This window comes from Artibeus jamaicensis, unplaced genomic scaffold, assembly GCF_021234435.1.
Source record: "Artibeus jamaicensis isolate MK-2021 breed Jamaican fruit bat unplaced genomic scaffold, CSHL_Jam_final contig_464, whole genome shotgun sequence".
In the NCBI taxonomy this organism is placed as follows: domain Eukaryota; kingdom Metazoa; phylum Chordata; class Mammalia; order Chiroptera; family Phyllostomidae; genus Artibeus; species Artibeus jamaicensis.
This window is the reverse complement of record NW_026521842.1, coordinates 15,137,529-15,150,982: the sequence shown is the minus strand read 5'-3', so window position 1 is coordinate 15,150,982 and position 13,454 is coordinate 15,137,529. Positions and strand designations below refer to the sequence as shown.

Genomic DNA, 13,454 nt, shown 5'->3' with positions numbered 1-13,454 from the left:
TCAGTTGAACCTTCATAGATTTAAACTGTACCTCTCTAGCAACATCTTGTTTATTAACTACACTTATTGTGTCTTTACAAAGTACAACCATGTCTTTACTTCTCTGATTATACCATAAACTTGAGTTTACAGACCATACCATGTTAATCTTTCATTTAATTACTGCATTCTTTTTAAAACAGGGATGTATTGGGATCTACATTTCCGAGAATTTTTAATTTTGGTGCCCACGTTCATAATGGTTTTAAAGACTGCAAGCATTGTTAGGATAACCAGCTGAACCCTGGAGCCTGCCAAGTGATTTCAGTGCCCACCTTTATTTGTATTTATGGCCCATTTTGGCCCCAAGAAAGAAAACTGGCTAAAAACAAATGATAGATGACCTACAGGTGAAGATCAAATGACATGTATGAACAGAGGTTTCTCAGCAAGTTAAAGTGATGAGAGAATTGATTCCTCCCAACTGCGTGATGTATTCAAAAGAACCTATGTGCTTGTAGGCCAGAACCATGTGTATCTGACAAGTGACTATTTAGTTCAGCAAATTTGAATTTCACTGGTTTTCAGTTTTGTTTGTATTTAATTTGTATTCATTCTTTCATTAAATATTTATTCTTTGGCGTATATGGTTCTATAAGATTCAGGATAGAGTCCATGTATTTAAGAAGCAATACAATGATTTGAATTCATGATTTTCTTTTTTTTTAAACACAGTACATTACTTCATTTTTAGCAACATTGACTTAGATATTCATCATCCTCTGTTCCCTTACAGCTTAGATTTAGCAAATAAAGATGTATTATAAAGGTGAAGTCATACCCGGTTGTGTAGACACAGATGGTGCCCCAGCTGTAAAGGCTTTATTGATCTTTGTTTGTTTTCAGCTTATGGGAACTCCACCTGGGTCCTTAAAATAAAACCTTTTTGTCTTCTTGACAGCTTATTGCCAATTCCTAAAAGAATAATAGTAATAAATAAGACATACCCACTGAGAATATATTTTAAAAGCCAGGCAGCTTCTGAGCCTCCATACTTTTTTGTGCTCACAGTTCACAGAGAAAATGTTCTTCAAAAGAAGAACCTGGCTTTGGTTATACATCAGAACAAGTATCATTCTAGGGAGCGAGTTAAATGGTCCAGAACATCCTGGTAAAAGTAACTGTTATCAGCTTAATAGGTTTCACTGCAGCTTTGAGGAAGCAGAAAATTACTGTCATGCTCAGGGAGGATACCTTGCTTACACTTGGAACCAGGAGATTCAAAACCTCATCTGGGACTTTCTGGAAGAAGGGAAGAAGTGGTGGATTGGGCAAAATTTAATGCTGCTGGAAAAACATCAAGGAAAAAATCACCCGAGTAAGGCTCTGAGGTTTGGTGTTTATGAAGGAAACTTTTATTCTGGAACAGCAAAAATTTAAATCTGTTTTTGTATACAGAAAAATCAGTTACTTTACTTCATTACTATTATCCCTCTGAGGTATTTTCGCTTTTGTGCTGCTGCCTTTGATTTGTCTGTGTAGCAAAAATGGTGTGGTTTTCTTAGAGCCTATCAGAAGTTAACTAATATTTCACTGAAAGTATTATGCAGGATTCTGAAGTGGGAAACATGCTCACTTTTTTCCTGGTAAATATCTCTTCATCATTCTTGGCTCCAAGTTTTCTAATGAAGAAACTAGGAGAGAAATTGTTTGCCTCTTGTCTCTCTTAGATATTTTCAAGATTATGCAGCATAATCTTGTGGTCTTAGAAAAACCTTCAAGGCATTTATGTCGTGATTACCTTCACTGAAGTCTAAGTGAATTAATGCTAAGCTTTGTGATAAAGAGCACATAGTATGAAAAAAATAATCTATAATATAGGGGGGCCCTTAAATTTTCATCTATTGAAAGCTAGCAAATTTGGTTCTCATCTTTATTTTTTAATGTTTGACTTTTTATTAATGAATACCATCCCAAAAAAGTCAATAATTTTTTTTAAATGTTCGACTTTGGATTATGAAGTTCATCTGGATCTGGTCTTTCTCCTGCAGATGTCACAGCCCACAGGACCACAAAGCACACCAGATGCACTTACATGTCCAGAAAGCCCAATGGCGTCTCATCAAAAGTAGACTTGTGCTCACTAAGGCATTATTTCATTTGCCAGGCTGGTAAGTGATGAAGCCACATGGTACCAAAGACCTGACTTTAGGAACTGATTCTAAATAAGGAGAGTTTGTGAGAGCACTAGGTAGCAAGTCCATGAGTGAGAGACCATAGGAGGGGTGCAAGGATCTTGATTTTCATGATGCTGATTAGTGTCAGAAACTTCATTTGGGGTGACTTCCTTATGCATCCCACTCTGGTAGTCGGGAAGAGCTGTGCCTTGATGTTCCCTCATTGCTTGACTTGGGTGGGGCGTGGGAGAAAGTGTATTATTAGTAAGCCAAGTTTTCGACATGTAAACCCCTAATCCATTCAGCACTTGGGCTTTAGAGGGACAACTAAGAAGCAAGGGAGGAAAAGAAAATATGGTGAAGAAAAACAAGATGATGAAGGGTGAGGAGATTTTCATCAGAGGTTTGCGTGTTCACAAGTAAATCAGAGTTAAGGTGCGTGGGAGGGGTTGGATGGTTTTCGTTTTTGTAATTAAGCAGTGTTTTTCATGGTGCATGAAAGCCTGTACCCCTTGGCTCAGTGAGTTCTTGGAGACTTTGTGATGTCTCAGATTTTCTAGGTAAAAATTTTGTTTCACTTTTTAAAGTCACAAATACATTCTTATGAAAATAGAAAGCATGTGTGGGTGCTTCTTAAACAGAATACGTGGCAATATTTATCGCAAGAAATATTTCTCAATTATAGTATTCTTCAAGTACTGGGTATTGATTGAGAGGACCTGATATTTCAGTATAATTAATTTCTAGTTTCCAATCTCTCATTCTTACCCTTTCAAGCTCTTTGTGATATTTTTGTCCGGTTTTGCCATTATAGCATCATGCTATTGGTATTGAGGCCAAGGTCGTGAATCTAATCTCTGCATGAGTCTAGTGGTCGTGTGTTTCATTCTCACAAATTGCATCCCTCGTATTGGCCATTGTACAGTTGTGAATTGTTTTTCGTCATCTCCAGGACTGGAAAAGCAACTCCTAAATAGCCTAAATGACGGTGACTATTGTATCCATATTTCACTCTCCAAGAGTTGGGTTTTCACACATCCTCAGCAACTCTTGGTTTTGGAGTGAAAATGTATTTTCCGATATCATCATTCATGTACTTCCAGGAGATTACTGCTATGAAATATAGAGTTTGTGCAGACGATAATCTCAGATAAGAAAATAACTCGATTTAGTTCATCTAAGCCAATTCTGAAAATTCTGAACCTGCATTCCCATCAGGAGAGGAAGTATGTTATTGCAGCTAAGCACTCAGGCTCACAAGTTCATGCGTCAGAGCCCTGAGCTCATGTCTCGTTTCTGTGACTTTCCAGTTGTGACTCCTGGGCAGGCAACTCAACTGGGATGCTCTGTGCAACCCAGTTTTCTTCAAAGGTTTGTTACCGGAGTTAAGATAATACATTGAAATATTAGAACAGTGCCTGGCATAATACTGTAACTACTGCTGTTAATATTATATTATTGTGCAGCTTCTATTTTTGTTCAAAGTTTATTTTCTGCTTCTAGAGAGCTCCACATTCATGTCAAAGGGAAAGCACTTTTGGAGAGCCCACATGGCTAGTTACCTTTAAAACTAAAGTATCTGCACGATGTAATTGCTCAGAAGTATTTTCAAATAACTGTTGCTGTCACAGTGTTTGTACATTTTTGAATTTAAGAAATGCCTCTTCCAAGATAACATGTTGGTGGGAGAAGTATTTTAAATTTGTTCCTTAAAATTAAAAAAAGAAGTCTAATGCTTTGTATTACCATACAGTATTACTGAGGTTACAGATTGACTTTTGCACACTGGAATCATTGGACTCAGGATTTTTCTTTATTTAAAAAAAAGCTCTTAAAGATTAAGCTCACATATAAAATTGTCCCTTCCTAAGACATTTTTATTTTCAGAGTGTCAGAGTAAGAAGTAATAGTTTGTATTTAAAGTGGCATTGTACCCCTGGCCTGGTGGCTCAGCTGGGTAGAGCATCATCCCACACACCAAAAGGTTGTAGGTTTGATTCCCCGTCAGGGCACATACCTAGGTCATGGGTTCAATACCCAGTCAGGGTGCTTATGGGAAGCAACCAATTGATGTTTCCCTTTCACATCTCTCTCTCTCTGTCTCTCAAATCAATTAATATATTCTCAGGTGAAGTTTGTTTTTGTTTTGTTTTGTTTTTAAGTGGTAATAAAAAACCACTTAAAAAACAAACAAACCACTGTTTGTTTGTGTTGTAATAAAGTTGGTATTCAGCTGTATGTACCAAGGCCATTGTACTGGTTGTGAAAACTGTAAAATACTTCCATGCATTGGTAGAATAATAGTATAAGCTACTTCAAACTACTTATCATAGGATGACCTGACAGCCGTTAATAAATGTAGCTCTGTCCTGTCAACATCTGAAAACTGTTCCCAGCACCGTCTGCCATTTTGGATGAGGCCATGTTGTTGCACATCCTTTGAAACACTCTGTGCTCTAGGAGAGTCATCGTTTATCATTATCCTCCAGTTATACACGTATATTTGCTGCTACTTTCTAAATAATTTAGTGTTGGCTTTTTTCTTGTGTAAGTAGTAAATGTGTGATGTTTTGATATTTATAAATTCAGTAGTTGGTAATAAAGTAGTAAATACAATTTTCCACAACCCCTAGTGAAAAAAATGGATCCGGGAAATAATCACGAATGACTGCTAACATCATAAAGAGACAGATATTACGTGACTCCTGATGGAGTATTTGACACCACCTACTAAGTATTTTTACAAAAAAATAGAACTTGAATATGAGAGAGCCTCTGGCCAACCATTCACATGAATATTAATGATAGCTTTATGTGTAATAGCCCCAAGCTGGAAACAGCCCACATGTCCTTCAGCAGGTGCAGGGGTAAACAGCCGTGGTACCCTGGGCATAAACAGGTATGTCCACATTATGAAACACTAGTCAGAAATAAAGAGAAACAAACTGTTGATACATATAACAATATGAATGGATCACCAGAGAATTATGCTGAAAAAAGCCAATCCCAAACAGTTACACACTGTATGGTTCCATTTATTTAATATTTTTGAAATGAAATGACCAATTATAGGAACTGAGAACAAATTAGTGGTTGTCAGGGGCTAGAATGGGAGGGAGGGCAAGAGGGAAGTAGGCGTGGCTACTGAAGGGCCACAGGAGGGATTCTCATGATGATGGGAAATTTTTATCTTGACAGTGTCAGTGTCAGTTTCCTGGTTATACTGTACTTTTGCAAGATGTTACCCTTGAGGGGAGTGGAATAAAGGGAACAGCATCTCTCCATTATTTCTTACAGTTATCTATAATTATCTCAAAATAATAAGTTTACTTTAAAAAAAAGAAGGAGAAAATGCACCAGTGTAAGTATGCACATCACTTCTGAAGTGCCAGAGAGTATTCTTGCCAAAAAATGGAGAAATGCAAATTAAATATAAACTGAAACACCACGTCCCACTTATGAGGTTGGCATAAATTTACAAACTTAACATAGTCTGTTGGTAAGATTATAGGGAAGTAGGCATTCTCATTGAATTGTTAGTGGGAATGCAATAAGATGCAACCTATATGGAGGAGAACTTGGCAATTTCTAGCAAAATTACATACATATTTAGACTTTGAGCCAGCAATCCTGCTGCTAGAAATCTACCTGCAGAATTACACTGGCACAAATACAAAAAGACGCAGGTGTAGGTTCTTTACTGTGGCTCTATTTGTAAGAGCGAGGAGAAGAGACAGCCCACACACCCTTCAAGAGGGGAATGGTCGTAAAGAGAAATAAGAAAGATCTCTATGTACAGCAATGGGGTTATCTTTATGTTTTTCCTTTTTAGTGGAGAAAAGCAGGCTGTAGAACAGTTATATACAGTATGCTACTTTAAGAAAATTCATTTACGATATGAATATACATACCTCCACATATGTAAACAAAGCAGAAAAAAAAAACATACTAATGGGTGTGATTACCTGTGGGGGAGGGAGGGAGTAGGACAGAAAAGACAGAGATGGAAGTTAGACCTTTCTCAATGTACCTCATTTCATAGTTTTGACATTGGAACTCTACACATGTTTTATGTAATTAGAAAACAAATTTAAAATGAAAAAAAGCAGTCCCTAAAAATAAAAAGAGAGCAGGAGCGGAATTAGGTGCACAGTTTAGATACTTTTAAGGGAATTTTGCTCACGAGCAGGAATGAAGCTATATGTACCTAATTCCTGAGGCAGTGTAAATTAATTGGTGGGGCTTTTAAGACAAGAAAAACAGTGCATTAGGACAGTGTTCCTGATCCAGCTCCAGGGGTGCACTTCCTGTAGGAGCCTGGCCAGCATGTAGTAACGGGAGGAAGGGCGGTGTCTGTGGGTCCAGATGCTGGCAGGTGGATAATTTGGTGGTGAGGGTCTGCGAAAGGGACTTTTAATTGCTTCCATTTTCTCCTTGAGACAGAAAGTAAGGTTATCACTTGACCTGAGAATGAGAATCAGGGAAATGCCTAGATGTTGGAGATTCGGGTAGAAGATGAAGCGGGAGAGGGTAATTTAGGAGAGTGGGAGCAGGGGTAGACGCGGGGAATGCAGTATGGCTGCCAGGCAGTGCAGAGGCAGGCCCCTGGGTTCCTGATCCCAGTCGAAGCCGAGACAGAGTCAGTGGGGTTGTGCGATTTTTCTCTAGCCACTTTTCAGCAGCGAGAGGAGAAACAGCAGACGCCCTTGAGGCACGTTCAAGAACATTATCACCAACCTTCTGAGCTCTTTTATCTCTACCAATATGAAGTATAGACTACAAAGGAGAATATTATGCTTAGAATGTAATTTCTCTAAATGGCCTTCATTCTATCTCGTCAGTGTAGACCCAATTGGTGGACCTAATTTTGAGATGTTGGGTCGTGTAAGGTGGTGGTTGTGCTCCAGAGCAAAAGAGCTGCTTCAGAATTCCTACATTATTGATCTTTTTAAAAAAACATGTTGATCTGTAATTTGTGTTTTCTTCATGATCACATATGTGCTTGTAATGCATATTTTATAGACTTACACTTAGCTGCATCCTATAAATTAACTCCATGTAGATGCCTTTTCAGACCAAGATGCAAGTTATGAAATAAATGGAAATAATTCTCATTGGCATCCCAAGAAGACAAAAAGAGAAGTCACAACACCAATAAACAAAATCTCAGGTAATGTGTAGCAAAATCAATTCCTGTCTTAAAGGGTGCACAGACAGTTAATGCTGAAATGTATCATCATTACAGGTACCCAATAAATATATATTGTTTCTATTTTGTCTGATCTTAATATTACAGTCTTTGCTTTCATTTTATAAATTCTTAGTCTCATGATATTCCTTTGGCCATCCTGTTTTCACGTATGACGAAATAAAAGACAAAGGTTTTCCCACAAAATGTTCTATCAAAAAATAGAGGCCTCTTTTTTTCATTTTTTAATTTTATTGTTCAAGTACAATTACCTGTCTGCCTTTTAAAAAATAGAGGCTTCTTGAAGTCCTTGAAAAGTCTGTCAAGTTGTGGTGTTCTCTCTCAAATTTTTTTTTAATTTGAAAAACAAAATCTATTCAGGGAAGATGTATTAGCCCGAAATGACCTCAATCAATATCAGTGTTGGATGATTATAGAGACCACCTGACAGGATGAGTACAACAAGAGACAAATTTAAAGTGGACCTAGTGATTATTCTTATGATCTCATAACATCAGTGTTAGGTGTCCTTGTCAGCAGGCCCTTTAAGTATCCCTTAAGAGAGCAATTTGGAAAGTGTCATTTGAATGTAAGTCTAAGGAACAAATTAAGAAGCCCAGATTGGTTGTTACAGAATAGTCCCGGGCATGCACAGCATAGGTAATGCAGTCAGTAATGGTCTGATGACTGTGTGGTGTCAGGTGGGTGTGAGATTCACCGGGACAACCACTTGGGAAGCTAGGTAATGTCTGATTACGGGGTGTGCACCTGAAACTAATAGAATGGTACGTGTCAACCGTAACTGAAAATACAACAGGATTTTTTAAAAAGAACAGATGTAAAAGTCAACTTTTCTGAATGCTTCGGAAACAGGTGCTTGTGGGTTGGGGTAAGTGTTTAGTGATATAGCCTTAGATGGAATTAAAGATGAAATTTTGTTAAATAACTCCAAAAGTTCTTCTGATTATAATTAAAGCAATGATGATGAAGATGCATTTGAAAAATCTGAATACATCTTATGTCATGAAATGTGAGTTTCATGAGAGCAATTTTTATAAATTACACATATCTATATAACATGTGATTTTAAATATGCCTCTATAAAACAAAATAAGTAGACATGTGATGTTCCGCCTACATCCTTTAAGTTTATATAGTCAAGTTTGCCAAAAAATAACTTTTAAAAAGCCTCCTCATTGAGAAAAGAGGAGATTGCCCTACTTGGGGGATTACTGTCCATTTACTCACATATATATATGGTTCTTTAACAATTTGTGTCACTTTGCTTTAAGTGCATCCCTATTAAATTTCACATAAATGCATCTAATTATTTCACTCATCCTGAGAATATTTTTATAATCGTTATCACATTTAAATTGATCTTAACAGATACCCTTTCTTGCCTTGTTCTATGCTTTCTGGTTCTAATACTTCCTTGCTAGTTTCTTTTCTCTTTTGTTGAAATTTTGCTCTTCAGTATTTTTGTTTTAATTGTTTATCTTTAAAAAGTTCTTTCTTTTAAAAACACATTCTTATACATATTTTTTCTAATTGGCAAGCTCAGGGATGAAGGTCTCTTTTGAAACCGCGTCATCGTGTTGAAGGAATGCAGCTTATACTAGTTTTTCTCCTCCCCACCCCTCATTTCCTAGATCTTATTAGTATATTCTGTGGGTTTTATTCAGGTTACTGTTATATCGAATTACTATTTTTATATTATACCACTTCTCTTAAGAATACATTTTTCAAACTTTTATCAAAGCCAGATTTCCCACAATAATTTAGAACTTATTTCTATTTAACTGTTTTTATATTTATCTGCAGTCATCTTATATCATAACTTTACTTTTCTCTTAAGTTCTTAATTTTATCTCATTTCTACAATTGTTTTTCCAAGAAAGATTGACTGGTGGAAATATTTTGGGAACTTGCGAATAGTCAAAAGGGGTCTTTTTTGTCCCTTCCCAAAGTTAAAAGAAAATTCTCCTCAGTTTACTGATTTAGTAGGCTTTTATATTCAGTGATTTGTGAACTGGGCATCATTCAATCTAGCAAATAAAAAGGAGCTCTGAAGAGCTGGGCGAGGTGAGAGATTTTTATAGACTTAAGTGAGCAAGGTTACTTTTCTTGTTTGGAACACAGGGAAGTCTTGGGGCCAGGTTATAAACATCTGCTGAACAGGCAGGCACTGATTGGTTGACCTAGGCCTGCCATTTCTGGAAGAGCCAAGCCTAGAAACTTTGCTAAGTTTTGGTTTGCTGACAAGAGGCTTAGCATGAGTAACTCCATCTCGGGCCTAATCTGGTTACTTCAACACCAATAAGCCATAGGTTAGCAGATATATAAGTTAAAACACAGGATCAGTGGCTGTATATTCTCCATCTCTTTCCTACTATTCTTTTAAATGAAAATACTCATTTCCTACTTGTAACCTTTTCTGTTGCATTCTAGAGAAATGCCTCACATTTATCCTCCATATGATTGATTTGATTTTTCCACATAAATTCTGTGAACCTTCAATGTGGATTTTGAATTTCTACAGCAATTTTAGTTTTCTTGAAATCCTCTAATATCATTTATTTTACCTTTAATATATTTCATTCTTATGTATTGTAGCTTCAGTTGATTTGCCTTTGAGACTTTCTGTTTCTAGTAAGGATGTTAATTAGCTTTCTGAAATTTTTTGAATTTTGCTGTCAGTAATTTTCACAGGTGTACTTTCCTTTGAGTCCTCTGGATTCAATTTCCAGGTTCTATGATATTCACTGGCTCTCTTTTAGTTTGATTTTTTCCTTATCTTTGAGGGCAAGCTCTGTCCAAATGCCATGATTGTCAAGAAAACAAAAACTCGGGTCACCCTTAGTTCAGCAACTTGTTGGCTCATCTAGTGAGCATGACCCCCTTTCAAATCTGCCACTGAAGTCCAAGGTCAGCTCCCTGTCCCCAGCAAGCTGATAACCCTGATCCAAGGTGACATTTCACTCAACTTTACCTCCATTGCTTTAGCTTTCACACTGTTAGTATTGCTTTATACCCATACTCCTGATGAAAAAATGAAGAGGTTAAATCATTTGCTCAAGGCTTTATAGTTACAGGAAAAGGCAAATCAGATCTGGACTTCAGGTCTTTTGAATCCAGTTTCCTTGTTCTATCCTCCACCTGTTTCCCTTAACGGAAAGACATGGCATCTGATCAGAAGAATATCTCAGAACTGGCCTTGCCTAGCAGTAGTAGCTGCAGTGATTCAGCTACTGAATATACATGTCAGTCCTGTGAACAACTGAGGGGATGTTACAGGCAAAGTAGACTTGCTATAGGCAGGCATATTGAATGGTCTTTCTAGACACTCGTGCTCTGGAAGATATCAGCCTAAGTTAATAGCAAACAGGCATGTGAACACGCCAATCCTGCCTTCAGAGCATGGTTTTCTTACTGGAAAATGTGGAAAGAGAATGAAAGCAATAATGGTAATCTGGTAAAATGTTGTAAATGATCATTTCTAAAAGTCTATGAGAAACATATTCTGATTTATTAATAATGAGATCCTTTTTGTAAAATGACGAGACAAATATTTCTGCACTAATGTTTATATACAGGCACCTTTATGGTTGATTTTATTTAATATTTATTTTTATACCAAGAGTTTTGAAAAATAAGCAAAGGGATGAGACATTAGTGACTTATAACTCTTTAGCTTCAGAATTCTAGCTTGTCCTCCAGATTACCAACAGTGAGAAATAATCACTCTGGTTTTCTATATGATTTGTATTTTTAGCCAAGAATAACAAATGAAATAGGGAGAACTGTTTCTATCCTAGGCTTTTACTTGAACTTAATCTACTTTCTTTTTTCTACAGGAGCCACCCATCTTTCAACCACATGTCACCAGCCTGTCCATGCTAACCCTGTAAGTACTTGCCTTCACAGTGGACATCTGGGAATATTATTGTCTCTTCCTTTCCCAGTGGGTCCTGCCAGAACTCTGTACTCTGTGTCCTAAGCTGCTCTGAAATAGTTTTCTGATAAGGAAAGGAAAGTACTTAAGTGCAGGAGAGAATCATGTTTAATGGATTATTTATTAAAGAAGATTGTAAAGTTGATCTTTGGCTTTCTTGATGGTATTTTTATCTTTTCTTGGTTGTTTGTTTATTCCCTGCTTCATTCCAAAAAGGATTTGTGACATCTCACACAAATATACAGTTCAATAACATTGTTAATTTTTTTTAAAAAGAAAACTGTAAGAGGAAAATATACGTGGAAAAACTGCATAATCCATAAAATTTCACCTTCAAGAAATTTCTTAGCTTTCATGCCTTGAGACCTCCATAGAAACCTTTCAGTAGGTGTCTGCATATAGATTTACATTTGGTCCACTGCAAAAAAAAAAGTGTCTTTAGCAGCGTAAAAGAGAAGGAGGATGAAATTAAAATCCCTTATGTCGTTATTTCTCAAGCAGTGTTCCGCAGAATAACAACCAACATTGTTTAAAGCATCGCCAGAAGGAAAGAAAACAAAGGTTTTTGACTGCAGGACTTCTCAGAGCTTTTCATATCCCCAAACCTGACCCCTGCCCACCGTCTGCACCCCAGTTACCCCAGTCCAAGCACCTTCACTCCCCTCCGAACTTTGCATCTTTCTCCTGCTGAACTCCCTGCTTCTGCCCTTGGCTGCTCTCTATCGGCTCCCAGCATAGCGGTCAGGGAGCCTTCACAACCCAAGTCAGGTCAGGCTGCTGCTGCCCGCAGCGCCCAGCCCCACATCTTCTCTCATTCAAAGTAAAACCACGCTCTTCCCAATTTCCTGCTGCAGGACTTGCTCTCCAACACCCTTCCCTCAGTCCCCCTCCTCCCCCCACCCCCGGATCCTTTTTATCTCCTGTGCTCCCACTTTTGCTCATTTAGCTTTTTTTGTTCTTCCTCAAACAACACCAGCGGTCTGTAGACTCAGGGCTTTTGCGGTTCTCAAATGCCCTTCTCCAGTATATGACAGCTTTCCCTTTCGCTTAGTTTAATGCTCAGCAAAAATGCCCTTTCCTGACATCCAAGCACCCTCTCTGAAATGTGCCCTTTCTCTTCATCTTCTGCTTACTCCTGTTCTTTTTTCTTCATGGCACTAATCGAATACATGATGTAATTTGTCTCTCCGTCTCCACCCCTGAACTGGCTGCTCAGTGAGGCTCACTGGGCCCATCGCTGTATGTTTGCTTCCCCAGATCACTGCTCAGCTCGTGGTAGATGTCTAATTATAATTATTGAATGGCTGACAATAAATAAACTGAGGGAAACTGTGCATCTCAAAGAAGGTAATACCATGTGCCACTTTCTTCAAACTGTTTGGGCACAAGATCTTTTTGAGAGAAATGCCTATTAATATCTCACGGGGCCTGGAATTTACACAGCAGTTTTGGAAACACTGCCTAATTTTCATTATTTGGTTAAAATCAGACTTAGCCTTTTCCTTCACATATTTTTGTCTTTTAGTCCAAGACCCTGTGCCATTCTGTCAGCCCCTTTGCTTCAGTCCTACCCAGCGTCACACAGCAGGGAATGCCAGTCACGTCTGTGCCCACCAGCCAGCTTGTCCCTGTGGTGGCAGAGTCCACCCGGCCTGCACCTGTAACTCACGCTGCAGAAGCTCCGGTAGAAGTCACTTCAGGCCCCAGCAAGGACTGGAGTCCAGATGTCTCCACCGCTCATCACAGTACGTCTGATCAGGTGAATGTGAAGCCCGGCAGTCCACACCGGGTGCATGTGTGACACTGAAAAGGCACTTTTATCCCCTCCTTCTGTTGTGCTGATGTTTCAGCAGCAGAACTGAACCTGCGAGTGACTGACAGAAAGCATATATCCCTCTGAAAAGCCAAACCCAGACAAGTCCATGAAAATATTCCACAGTGGGTTTTATACCCATTTCGGTGTTCAGTGTGTCGTTAGTAGTTAATCCTGTTATATGTAGGGCTTCAGGTGGGAGGAACCTTCATTCACCTGCCCCTCGTTTTTAGCAGCTGCACCCCCCTTGAACACCCCCCTCCCACTCACTATCCCAAATCTGCTGTCACTTCGGTTCCCTTTTTCACACAAACCAGGGAAAAAAGGCAAAGCCACTTTAAC

At 38.3% G+C, this 13,454-nt stretch overlaps 1 protein-coding gene across 1 annotated transcript; it reads left to right on the top strand.

Moving 5' to 3' along the window:
- The first annotated feature begins 1,062 nt into the window (after positions 1-1,062).
- Positions 1,063-13,100, top strand: LOC128627669 (polycystic kidney disease protein 1-like 3). The gene is made up of 5 exons (XM_053666784.1): positions 1,063-1,357; positions 2,031-2,150; positions 7,231-7,326; positions 11,202-11,251; positions 12,825-13,100. The coding sequence occupies exons 1-5, from the start codon at positions 1,063-1,065 to the stop codon at positions 13,098-13,100; spliced, it is 837 nt and encodes a 278-aa protein (XP_053522759.1).
- Positions 13,101-13,454: the final 354 nt, after the last annotated feature.

Bases quoted from the DNA above. Each gene is read 5' to 3' on its own strand.
- LOC128627669 (XM_053666784.1), top strand. From the start codon at position 1,063: ATGTTCTTCAAAAGAAGAACCTGGCTTTGGTTATACATCAGAACAAGT. The intron at 2,151-7,230 runs GTAAGTGATGAA...ATGCCTTTTCAG, and splicing joins TTATTTCATTTGCCAGGCTG to ACCAAGATGCAAGTTATGAA. The intron at 7,327-11,201 runs GTAATGTGTAGC...TTTTTTCTACAG, and splicing joins ACCAATAAACAAAATCTCAG to GAGCCACCCATCTTTCAACC.